At 34.4% G+C, this 13,048-nt stretch overlaps 3 protein-coding genes and 1 long non-coding RNA gene across 4 annotated transcripts; 2 read left to right on the top strand and 2 right to left on the bottom strand.

Moving 5' to 3' along the window:
• Positions 1-577: 577 nt before the first annotated feature.
• On the bottom strand, positions 578-2,198 carry LOC135801842 (uncharacterized). The gene is made up of 5 exons (XR_010550456.1): positions 2,133-2,198; positions 1,638-2,017; positions 1,036-1,587; positions 875-926; positions 578-772 (listed from the first exon to the last, which is right to left on the bottom strand). It is a non-coding gene; the product is annotated as an uncharacterized lncRNA (long non-coding RNA).
• Positions 2,199-2,629: 431 nt separating this feature from the next.
• Positions 2,630-3,637, bottom strand: LOC135801841 (farnesol dehydrogenase-like). The gene is made up of 2 exons (XM_065315367.1): positions 3,484-3,637; positions 2,630-3,427 (listed from the first exon to the last, which is right to left on the bottom strand). Exons 1-2 carry the CDS (start codon positions 3,577-3,579, stop codon positions 2,762-2,764), a joined length of 762 nt encoding a protein of 253 aa, XP_065171439.1. The 5' UTR covers positions 3,580-3,637; the 3' UTR covers positions 2,630-2,761.
• A 266-nt stretch (positions 3,638-3,903) lies between these two features.
• LOC135801854 (rabenosyn-5-like) lies at positions 3,904-5,788 on the top strand. Its single transcript, XM_065315378.1, is given in 4 exon segments — positions 3,904-4,238; positions 4,297-4,934; positions 4,992-5,052; positions 5,055-5,788. Coding segments are annotated over 4 exon segments (1,332 nt in total). The 5' UTR covers positions 3,904-4,108; the 3' UTR covers positions 5,558-5,788.
• Positions 5,789-5,991: 203 nt separating this feature from the next.
• On the top strand, positions 5,992-11,251 carry LOC135801881 (DNA mismatch repair protein Mlh3-like). Its single transcript, XM_065315402.1, has 7 exons — positions 5,992-6,081; positions 6,492-8,194; positions 9,983-10,116; positions 10,207-10,485; positions 10,540-10,881; positions 10,997-11,139; positions 11,195-11,251. Exons 1-7 carry the CDS (start codon positions 5,992-5,994, stop codon positions 11,249-11,251), a joined length of 2,748 nt encoding a protein of 915 aa, XP_065171474.1.
• Positions 11,252-13,048: the final 1,797 nt, after the last annotated feature.

The raw sequence follows: 13,048 nt of genomic DNA, 5'->3' as shown, positions 1-13,048 counted from the left end.
TGAATCAACTTTTTAAATTGAAACTTTATAATTTGTGGTGGTTAGGTAGGCTACCTTGTCTTGTATTATTTGTGGGGCGGTCGGGGGGTTGGGGGTGGTGGTTAGGTAGACTACCTTGTTTGGTATTATTTGTGGGGCGGTGGGGGTGGGGAGGGTGATAGAAGGGGCCGGTAAAGAGTACGGCATGTACTTAATACTGCAAGTTTTATAAGACATGTAATTTAACGAACTTTATTTTTTCTTTGGGAGATAGATCATTGTTAATACAATTGAATCAGGAGGAAATATATGGCGATGGTACTTTTGATAAAGTGCCAAAAATATTTTATCAATTGTATACGTGGCACGCTAAAGTAAACAATTCTTTTCCGCCATGCATATATTTCCTACTGCAGAGGAAGAATGCAAGCACGTATAGGAGGATGTTTGACATTTTGCAGTTTTGCAGTTGACTAATGCATAGTGGCGCGCTCTATTGGCGAATGTTTGGTTAAGAATACGGCACGTACTTAGTACTGCCAGTTTTATAAGTGCAAAGTATTAATTTCATAGTGGAAAGCATTTTATTCAAGTGGAATTATTTTTTCAAAGTGCAAATATTTATTTTTAAGTTCAGTTCTGTATTTTTAAGTGCAAGCATTAATTATAAGTGCATTTAATGAATTGACAAGTTAAAAATCGAAAAAATAAAGTTCGTTTAATTACATGCCATTAAATTTTACATCCGTCCCCACGCTGATATTACGAGGATGACGCGTTCATGTGCTAAACCCTGAAAACCAGTAAAATCAGTGCTTCGAAACACAAAAAGTAAATTTTTCTCGCTAATTCATAAAAATTATGTATGAAAATAATAAAGAAATTAAGTACTTACAATCTGATGCAAGAATGGTTCTCCTACGATATCGGGCTCGGGTGCAGATCACCTAAAACAAGCAAAAAGTAGTGAATTGCAACACAGAAATGTAATTTTCGTCAGTAATGCATGAGCTAATCACAAAAGTTATGTTTGAAAACGATAAAGAAATTAAATACCTACAATATGATGCAAGAATGGTCCTTCTAGGATGTCAGCAAAAATAAGTCCTTCCAACATTGAACTTAATAAAGAAAACAATCAACAAGTATTTAACAAAGTAATCATATCTTCATATAGTATTAAGAACGTAATTTCATATGTGACAAATAACATTTAACATGCTTAGCGCCTCTTACTGCAACAGCAATTCAATGTGACTTGTAACTAAATTAATAAGGATAAGATGCTTGCCTCGCACCTTCGCTCTCCATTTAGCATATTTTTACTGTTTAACTGTTTAGATCAATAACAAGTCTTGTGTTGCCTTTAACAAGCGTAATAAGTATATAACAATAGTTCTGCGCTGTCTTTTTTAGGCAAATTCAATTTGAAACACCAATTTTGCGCTGTGTTTTGGTCCAATTATATTAAAAGCAGAAAAAATTATGGTGACGTTTGACGGTGTTCATTCTTCTTCTTCACCCGGTCTTCTGGGCTCTGTGAATGTCAAAATTTAAGATGTTGATGCTGCGTCCAAATCCATGGAATTCCCCAGTAAAAAGGTAAATCTAAAAATCAGAGTGTTAAAATGCAATTCATAAATTTCTAGTTTTTTTACCTTTAAGCAGCTTTAAGATTAGGAAAACATAAAATTCCATCACTATTGAAATACAATAGTAGTACGAGACGGTGAATATAAGCTGAGTAAAGTTAAGTAAACACTTACTGCGCTATACCCTCACAATATCGCTGTAAAACGATATATTACAAAACCATTGCAAGTCAATGCAAGTATTTGTAAAGCCAGTAGGTGTGCTGATGAGACCTCTAATGGTCGAAATAGCTATCCACATCAGGCAACAAGTCCGAAAATCCTAGCGCGTTCTGAAGAAACCAAAAGACGCTTCTCGTCATGGACTGTTACTGATTCTCTATCAAGGCTTCAAGATAATAGACGCGGTAGGCCGGTGCAGATTGATGACCCGCTTCCACATCCACCTGAGGTGAAAACAAATTTCATTAGCATAACAACGAGCCAGAAGTAATATAAAAGCGAATATTGCTGAAGCTTGGGGGTGTTTTCCGGATAGTTTAAGTTGTATTTCTTATTTACCTCTTCTAAGGCTCATTCAACACAAACATTTTTGTGTCGACTGTGTCAACCTACCGAGGCTTAGTTAACACACATGTAGTTTGTAAACCTTAATTTACACTTTATAAAACACGTTAATATGTTAGTAAACAGTGTTATAATTGTAACACTACACCTTGCAACATAAAAATAAATAAATACCTTTTGGCCTGTTAAAATTTAATAGAATCATTAAAATTGTTGAAGATGTCTCTTGCTTTACCGGAAATTACCATTTTCTATCGAATCCTTCTGGACTTTATTCAGGGCACCGTATGAGGGTAGCGGTAGAAGTGACTAGTGTTCAGGGCACCGTACAAGGGTAGCGGTAGAAGTGACTCGTGTTCAGGGCACCGTACAAGGGCAGCGGTAGAAGTGACTTTATTCAGGGCACCGTACGAGGGTAGCGGTAGAAGTGACTCCCATTCAGTGCACCGCATGAGGGTAGCGGTAGAAGTGACAAAATCAAGACGATACCATACTATACAATTTTGAAATATATTGAGTGCAAATAATACAATATTTATTTCATAATCAATATCAGATATGATGTGATTTTATAATTTCAACAGCGATAACTCAATTTATTAACAAACATAACACTCAACACATTAATGGCTTGAATTGAGTGGACGTATAGTGAGTTCATTAATTTGAACCCTATGTGGCACACCCAAAACATAAAGCACGGCGTCGGCAATATCCTGGCTGTCTAAAAACGGCATATCAGCAAACAACTTCTTCATTTCTTCAGTCAAAATTGCCATGTCAATAATTTCGGTTTTCACGGCACCAGGACTAATGCTGGTGACTTTGATATTAGTTTTCTGCGCAACCATCTCCTGTCTTAAAATCTCGGTGAGGTTGGTAACAGCATGTTTTGATGCTCCGTAGACTCCAATTGTTGGGAAGAACAGATGGGATTGACCAGCAATACTATTGATATGAATAATATGCCCTTCAATTTTGTTTGCCTTCATGATCTTGGTAGCTTCCCTAGTAGCAATGCAAAGACCCAGGACGTTAGTTTCGATAACTTTACGCCACTCTTCAGTAATGCCTTCAGCAAGATTGGAATTGGCTCCAATAACTCCAGCGTTGTTAATAAGTACCTGGACATTTCCAACGTTTTTAGTAGTCCATTCAAAAGCCTTCACGATATCGTCTTCAACACGCATGTCACACTTCACCGCATAAAGTTTTCCTTTAGCACCTTCCTTGGAAAGTTTGTCGGCTAGAGCTTGAACACGTTCAACACGACGAGCCAAACCAACAACCTGTTGTAAAAGTACAACATAAAAATGTATTTTGGGTTTAATTATTGGATCCATACCTTCATGCCAGCTTTGGTCAAGCTATCAACGGTAGCCTCACCAATTCCAGCACTGGCGCCGGTGACAATAGCAACTTTACCAACGTAACGTTCCATGGTTTAGACTAAACTAGCGAGTCGTAATAGAACAAGTCGAATAAATAAAGTACTTATATGAGAAATGCAGATAAAAATAAATGTTTACTCATTTTTATTTTCAGTTATCAGATAATATTATGTCTGGATTGCAGTATTACATAAAACTCAACCACACAAAGTGACATGGCGACTTCGCTTAAAAATTTCCTAACATTAATAGGTTTGACATTATTAAAACACTTTACGTGTACGGTGTGCAAAAAAGGCTAATTGTTTAAAAGGAAATACAAATCAAAATAGATAATTTTGGCGCTTACGATAGATGTCGCTACACTGTATGAATGTGGCAACTTTACTTGCATCTATTTTGAATTGTGTCCACGCTTGCAATTCTCGACTATTGCCGATGTACACCGACACCGAACTAACGTCCCCCCTGAAATAAACCTCAATCTCATGTTATGAAGACACCTCATATACTGTTTTACTACCAATCCCTGACTTTAATTATTTATTTATTGCAATAAATTTATCACCATCCTTTGAGATGGATGGGGAGATTAAAGAGGGATTTCTCTGCCCTATATGTCACATTGATTTCCGCTCTCCTAAAATATTATTAAGCCATTTTCAAGAAAAACATGCAGAAGAGCAGGATTTACTAAAATCATTAAAAGGTAATTAGTTTCAAAATAAATATTTCAAACATAAACCTCAACCAACTACTTATTTCAGATTTAGTTGGAAAGGCAAAAAGTAAAATACTGAAAGTTGATGATAGAGATATTGAAGCAATCAAGTCTGATGTTACATTCCAAAGATATTTCCTCGAGAAATCAGAGCCACAAAATCCTGGCATCAGTAGGTCTCACATAGAGTACTTTAAAGAAGTTAGAAGAGAAAGATTGGATCACAGAACTTCTGAAACTAACAAATTAATTATAAGGTTGGACAGATTTCTAAGATCAACTGGCACTGATCGTAAGCAGGTTGCTCAAGAACTAGTCACTTGGTTGGATGGGAGCACTGTCACTAGATGTCCATCATGTGCAGCTAGTTTTAATTTAACAAGGAGGCAGCATCATTGCAGACTGTGTGGCAGTATTATGTGCAATTCATGTTCCACATTTTTGACATATGAAGAAGCCAGAAGTATAACAACATCTGTGTATTCATCAGATGCAAGTGTGGTACAGAATAAACATAAAGATGATCAAGACACTCTTAGAATATGCTCACACTGCAAAGGTATGCTTGACTGCAGGAGTAAAGTACAGATGAGTCAAAGTCATCATCCATTGATTTGCAAATTGTATCAACAATTGCAGAGGGCTAAGAATCAAATTCAACCTAATGTTGATTTGTACATTAAGGTATGCTAAAAAACTAGTTGAAGTTTTCTATTATTAACTGTTATTTTCACTTTGCAGATGTTCACATCTTTGGATATGGGTGACACAACATATACCCTGCATGATGCACAACATTTAAAAGTTCCATAGCAAAGCAAGCTGAAATTTTAGATACAATTAGCTGTAAAATATCAGCGATTCCACCAAAAGCAGAATTTCCACGCGAATTTAGTTTGCAGAATTCGATCCGTCGCGGAACAAACATGTACATCAAAGAGGTGATACTAACATTACCAAATCTTCCATCACCCAGTGAATTGGTCAAAAAGAGAGAACAGAGACTCCTGCTGAATTCTCAAGAGTCTGCCGCCGCGGATTCCGTGCATGTGGCGGTAAAAAAAGTTGCAGTAACCACCGGTTGGTCCCCTGCAAACGTTGCGAACAATTTAGAGGCTAGCACGGCCGATGGAGGTGAAGATCCGCTAATTGAACAAATTAATATTGTCCGAAACTATATTCAGCAAGCGATTCAAGCGAATCGCTTCGAGGAGGTCGCCTCCCTGAGGGAGAATTTAAATATGTTGAAGCTGATGCATAAAGAACAGCAGAAGTCTCAACAGCAACATCAACCACGTGATAAGTAGCTTTTATAAAATGTATTCTAGCATTTACAACATATTTTATGTTATCTTGTTTTGAGAGTGTACATTATTATTTATGGGTTTATTTAGAATATGCAACTATATATTATATATACCTATATCTTGTTATCGCTTATATTTATTGGAATATAATTTGAAACGTACAACTTCATATGTGTGTTATGGCGCTTTTAGAAAATGTATTAAATTGTAATAAAAATTTGCACATTTTAATTCTTGTACTTTGTTCGTAGCAAAATCTTGCGCCTTGCAAGTCATGCGCCGTCGCAGACAAGTTGTTATTTTTGTTTTCCTTGATTCGCGCTGTTGCCATATTTAGACTGATAAAAATAATAAAAAACACATTGCAACTATGCAAGTTGATTGTCGTTTATAGCAAATGTTTTTAGAGAACAAAATATAGTTTCTTTGCCAGAATGGAAGTGAAGCGTTTAGATAATAATGTAACGGCCAATCTTCGAAGCGGCTATAGTGTTAATAATGTATCACGATGCGTTAACGAATTGGTAAGTTTAATTTTTAAAAATGTTAAAACTTTTATTCGTTGATATCAGTTACAAGAAGTTGTTAAGAAACACAGGTTATGAAGACTTTACTAGGCGTTATTGCATTTGAAATCAAACTTGCTTTTAAAAAGTTGTATTAGTTTTAATTGTTTGTACTCCTACTTACTTGTTATTTCCAAGATGGTTATTTTTCATGTTCAGATATTAATAAATATTTAAATATTAAACAAAATTCACAAATACTCAGACAACTTGGTTGACAAAATAAGAAAACAGCTTAAACTGAACTAGAAAATTATGTTGTCACTTTGAATCAATACGCAACTATCACAACACTAAATAAAATATTACGTATGCAACACATGATACATTAAAATTAAAAACTTCCAAAAACAATGATATCTTCCTAGGTTTTAAATTCATTGGACGCAAATTCAACACACATCACAGTACGCGTGAACTTGACAACATTCCGCATTCAAGTCGTCGACGATGGCGAAGGCATTACAAAAACAAATTTGGAACATGTTGGCAAACGCTACTATACCAACAAATGCAACTCAACGCACGACTTAGAAAAAGTTCGCAAACAATTCGGTTTCAAGGGCGAGGCACTTTCCTCAATTGCTAACAATGCGAAAATAATAAAAATCACATCCCGAGCATGGGACACTACCGATAGCCAAACTTTAATGCAAACTTTTGACAAAACCATCGAGGGAAACCGGCACACAATAATGGAAACAGCGCAACGTGCCAGTGGCGGAACAACCGTCACCGTTCAGGAGTTTTTATACAATTTACCCGTGCGACAGAAACGAACAAAGAATTTAGAATTCAACGAAATCAAAGAAAATCTCCAAAAACTATTTTTACTACATCCAAATATAACATTTTCATTACGTGATGATTCAACAAAAAAGATCCTATTTAGTTCCACACCCGTTGAAACTGTTGAATCTGCTTTACAACAACAAATTGATAACTTGGATGAAAAACTCATCAAGTATTATTCAATTACCAGAGGGCGCATGATTGTAAAAATTCTGCTTTATTTAAAGCAGTATGAGAATAGCAAGTGGCAAATGTTTTTCGTCAACAAATTACACGTAAAATCGGCACAGCTTACGAGTCACGTGAATGATATCTTATCAAAGAGTGCTTTGTGCAACAAGAAAACTAGAAACAATTGGAGTACTTCCAGTGGTGGTAATTATATGTATTTGTTTAATATCACATGCCCAAATTCAAAATACCATATAATTAATTACAACGATGTGGAGTTTAAAAATTTAGAAACAATATACAAAGTGATTGAGAGGCAGTTGCGCAAAATATTCAAAACAGAAAATATTTGGATAGCAGAACCAGAAAAGAAGAAGAAAATTGAATGTAATTTAGAGAGGCGTATTCATTTGTCTGGATTTCCAGGAGCTTTCAAAGCTACGGCCGTACGAAAACCGGGCGAAGAAATTGAAGACGAAGAAGACGAAGAAAATTTTGTATATAATCCAGATTTTAAAGTAAATTGTCAAACTGAACAACGTGTTGAAACTAAATCTGCTTCAAGTGTGGAGGAGCCTTTGAAGCTGACATATTCATCATCTTCTTATCCTGATTTACTAAAACCTCCTTACCAAAAAGATAAAGAAGTTTTTCCAAGTACAAACTATTCCCGTTGTCAAGATAACAATCAAGGAACAATTAAAATGAATGTACAAGAACCTTTTGAAACTACTTCAACGATAGGAAGAAATTATGTTCTAAATAAATTTTTACAGGACAATAACTACAATCCAAAGATATGTCCTCCAAATGATAAATTTGATGATCCACATAGAAAAGAAAGAGAATATTTAAAAGAACTGCAAATGAGGGAAGCTTGGATTTTGAAAAAAGAAAAAGAGCTACAAATCGCACTTGAAAAAGCGCAAGCAATAGAAATGGAAAGAAAACGAGATATTCCTTATTTAAACCCGAATGACAATATGAAAAAGTATCATTATGAAAGCAATCGGAATGATGTTGCATTAGCGCATTATTATCGTTATAAACATGAGCGGAAACGTCGACAAGAAAAACGATCTTATGACATGAAACCTACAAAAAAGATGTTGGTTTATTGTGGAATGATACTCGTGTTGATCTCTGCAGGCATGAAACATTTCCAACTCATAACAAATTTAAGGATTACTTTAAAACACCAGATGTTCCTCATTATAAGCTACCAGTTGAATATAAATCAAGACAAGAGTATCATCATAAACATTTTTATGAATATCCCAAAAGACATTATCAAAAAATTAGTAAAGCTCCGAAATATCCTACAAATTTTGATGTACCAAAGTTTCTAGACACTTCTCTGGGTACCCAAGAAAATCAAAATGATTGGGATTTATTCAATTTTGAGGAACTAGATAAAAAATCATTTCACTTTCCTCGTAAATCCACTCGCACGGCAAAGCAAATGCATAATTTTGCGAAAACCGTTTACGATTCAGACTTTTCGCCTATTCACGGAATGGAATTCACTCTTCCGCATCCAGTGCCGAAGAAAAAGAAACGATCCGGTAATTTTTTTCGGATGCGTGCCTCAGAAAACACAACCCGTTTGAAACAATACCAGGTCAGAAGCAGGACTCGAAGTACGACAACTACAAACATCAACCCAGGTCAAAACCAAGGCAAACACATCACTTATTCGAAGACAAATTCCCGAACTGGGACAAGAACCAAAACGAGGACTTTAATTTCTGTTAGTAGACGTACGACGGTCACAACTATTTCTAGACGAAAATTGGAGCATTCGCGAAAAAGAAAATCTACGAAGAAGGTTAACAAGAATCGAAGAAAAATCAGGTTAATTACTAATAAAGCCACGAATACTTCTATGAAACAATTAAGCGTAAATGAAACTATTATTATGATGGAACAATCTATACAGTGTACTATTGGTAATCAGCACAATCAAAGTCAATTGGGAATTATACCAAAACAAGTAGAAATTGTGAAAAATCACAATAACGAGAATAAAATTAAAAGCAAAAAACCGAAAGTTAATATTATTAGCGATGTTATTGTCAAACCAATACAAGACGACAACATAACCACAAACATAACAAAATTTGATGATGATGGTATTATTGAAGGGACTCCAGATAACGCACCGTTTACTCCTTGGGGAAGCAATTTTCATTCATGCATATTAAAAATGAATGAAACGCAAAACGCACCGCGGGAAGCTTCAGAAACAATCACAAAAAATCAAAATAACATGTCGTTTGCTAATTTAAGTTATTTCCTTCAAGAAAATAACGCAGACGCAACATCAGCCAAAGATACTAAAGTAATTATTGACAAAAACGTCAATAATGATAAAGATGATTTTAATATTAATGCATTTGAGGGATTTAAGGCGTTTTCTGGAGTTGAAATATTTGAAAATGAAAATGTAGAAAGTAATAACAACAATAATCCGTTTAATTTATCCATTGCAATCGAAGAATTGGCGGAAAATTGGAGTTTTAAATTTAATACTACTCAACATTGTGAAAATGTGAAAAAGTCAACGGATTTTTCTTTCTGTACTACAAATCAAAACAAAAAGAAAAAACCTATCACAACTACAGATATTTTGGGGCCCAGGGTTGGATACTAATTTGGAAATTGATGAGTGGTCCAGAAAATTTGACGATCAAGGCGGGAGTTATTACATTAACAAACGGACAGGTAAATAACAAAACAACAGCAGAATCTCAAAAATACAATCAAAGTTTTGCCAAATAATTTTAAATTTTAATTTTATAGGCAACACAATGACACAATTACCCGCTGGCAACGAAATATTTGAGCTAACAAAAGACCTATAGATCTTCCCAAAGGATTCTCTCAATTCTCAAAGAAACCCTCAAATTACCGAAACGGTGAGCAACGAAACAAAACGTGAATTTCACGCGGCGGTTTGTGAATGTTACCGCGATGATGACTTAGATTTGGCGCACGTCAAATGGAAGAAGCATTATTTGCAAAATACAGGTAAAGGTCACGACATCTGCACTTAATTTGTTTCCAATAACATAATACATCAAAATATTTAAATTGATTTTTCTGTTTGTTTCTCATCAGATTACGTAGAATTTTTTAAACGAATCTATGACAAACGATTCATCATCGAAACGCAAGAATTGCAATTACCGAAAATTAGGCAAGCGTCGAGTTCGCTTAATCCGGTGGCATTTACAAAGGACATGTTTCATCAGCTGGACGTGCTGAGACAATACGATTGTAAATTTATCGTCACCGTGTGGAAACCGAAGGCGATGATTGTCATTTTCGATCAGCACGCTGTGCATGAACGCGTGCGACTCGAACAACTCATGAAAAAATATATTAACATTCATAAAGGTAATAGAAACTAATCGCTAATGTTCACATTGTAGAGATTTATTTTATTCTAAGGGTACTTTGAAGAAAATATCCAATTAACAACAACTAAACTGAAACCATTCGAAGTCGCAGGCAGCCGCAACACAATTGAGACGTGTCTAAAGTATATGGACGTGTTTAAAAAGTTTGGTCTAGATTATTCGCGTGCTAATGAGGATACACTGATTGTGAATTCTGTGCCGGAATGTTTGTATAATAAGGCGCTGAGGGAGAACGCCAGACGCAAGGAGAAACTTGCCGAATTAACAAAATTGATGCTGTACGAAATTGTGAATTCGATTGTGGACGCTGTTTGTTTCAATCAATGGATGCCGCCGATGGTGACTAATTTAATTAATTCGGAAGCTTGCCGCGGTTGGTATATTCGTCTTTTTTTTAAGTAAAAACCTACATTTTTATTGATGCAAAAAAAATTAAGCTAATTTATTTGAGAATGTGTTGGAATTTTATTTTTTTTGTGCTTTTAAAGGTGCCGTGATGTTTGGCGATGTGCTAAGCACAGAGGAATGCGGTAAATTAATTACGGATTTGGCTTTGTGTGATTTGCCATTTCAATGTGCGCATGGCAGACCGACTTGTGCGCCTCTTTTTGAGCTAACAAGATTTGCAGAAGTAAAGTGTAAACAATTACTTTTTTATTATTTTTTTATTTTATTTTTTGTTGCAGGCTAAGAAACGCATTAATCTTACTTCTTTAAAATATTTACGAAATGGAAGAAAATAATGCAATACAAATTTATTTTGCTGTATTTTGCTAATAATGATTAAGTTGAAACTTTGTTACTCACTTTTTGACATTTACTATATTTAGTTATTATTCATATTTTTATTAGAATGATAAATTTTGTATTTTATAGGATTATCTTGATTTTTTATATATTTTTCAATGCCAGTAATAAAAAAACAGGAAAATAATTTATTAATTTTAAATATTTAAAAACCAAGATGACAGTATACGAGTATAGAAATGTTAATTATTGAAATATTAGTTATTACACTGTGACTTGTCAGTAAGGTCAATTTTGGTTTCATATTTCTGTGTAGAATATATTTTTATTAACTTAGTCAAAAATTATACTTTCATATTCAATATATGAAACAAAAAATAAAAAGAAATTGATGTGTTCTATGATTCTCCGAAAATTTCGCGCATTATTCTAATTCAAATTTCGAATTTGTATTATTCATTGTTTCAAAGTTTAACACCCAATAATTAACAAAACTATTGTTTGCGTTATACGCAATTCTTAATTAGTATTAATTACTGCCGGCAAATAAAAGTAGAAACTCTGTTGCGGCCCATTCTTTATGGCATTCATATCATAAATCAGTGATTTAATATTATACATTCCTGCACAATAAAATTTATTCAAGTATGAAATTCAAAGTTTATTTATTTCGGACCAGCAGTCAAATAAAATGAAATTAATACTTGTAAAAAATAAATTTGGTCAATATTTGCGGAATTTATTATTTTTTTGTAATGAATAATATAATTGTTAATATTTTTTGTATTTACCAGTCATAAATTGTTATTATTAATTGAAAAAAAGTGAAGTATTTCTGAAATTGCAATTTTTTCAGAATTAATAGACAAATATTTAAATTTTTGTAAAAACCACGTCGTAAAAGACACAAAACTTTATATTTTTTCAATTACAATTTCAAAATCACCGATTTTTCCCTTTAAAAATCAAAAAACAAACAGAATTTAAAAAAAAATACAAAAATAATTTTTTGCTACTGTAATCTATAAATTATTACTTCTGCACAGATCAATTTGCAGTTTATAGAACAGGATTGTTGCTCTATAAATAGTTCCGTAATAATTTTCATACTACCTGTTGAAATACAAATGTAGTTTAAATTTGTAAAACCAGCCGTATTAAAATGACGGCAAATCGATCAGTAGACAAGTCGTTAAAATAGCAATCGACATCAGCGTCTCAGGTCTGTTCCGCGTTCATTCATTGCACTGGTTGCACTCGTCCATGCTAATTCAATGTGTACAATTGCAGCGCAGTCAGTGAACTTGAATAAATTGGTGCTCGCCCATGACGGGCGTGCGTAAATGGCGCACGTTGCGTGAAAAACCGACGCGAAACGTAACGAAACACCACTCGCGCGCGATTTTCACAGTCAAACGGCCGTTATAAATAAAACTTTCTCCGGTTTTAATATTGATAAATAGAGAGAAAAAGAGCGCGCGCGCGCGTGCAGCGATCTGCCCGTTTGGCGAGTAAAAGTTGGATAATAAGCGATAAACTAGCCGGAATTGAATCCTAATCTGAATTCGTAATAAATTGTTGCTGGACACGTACGAGGACAAAACACATGTTGATAACATATAATATATTGAGTGTTAAAATATCACTTGATTAAAATATTCACTTTCCTAGACGCAAAATGAAAGCATGTGCTTCTAACCTCAATTTACAGCATACAATTTTATTGTTTTTGCGATTTAATGTTTTGTTTTTGCAAAGAAATAATCAAAATATTTGAATACCTGCTGAATGAT

This window comes from Atheta coriaria, unplaced genomic scaffold (assembly GCF_025399875.1).
Source record: "Atheta coriaria isolate IRGN ID8LTWV9N9 unplaced genomic scaffold, Caltech_Dcor_3.1 hic_scaffold_13_pilon, whole genome shotgun sequence".
In the NCBI taxonomy this organism is placed as follows: Eukaryota; Metazoa; Arthropoda; class Insecta; order Coleoptera; family Staphylinidae; genus Dalotia; species Dalotia coriaria.
Note: the sequence above shows the minus strand (reverse complement) of the source record. Positions and strands in the feature narration are given on the sequence as shown.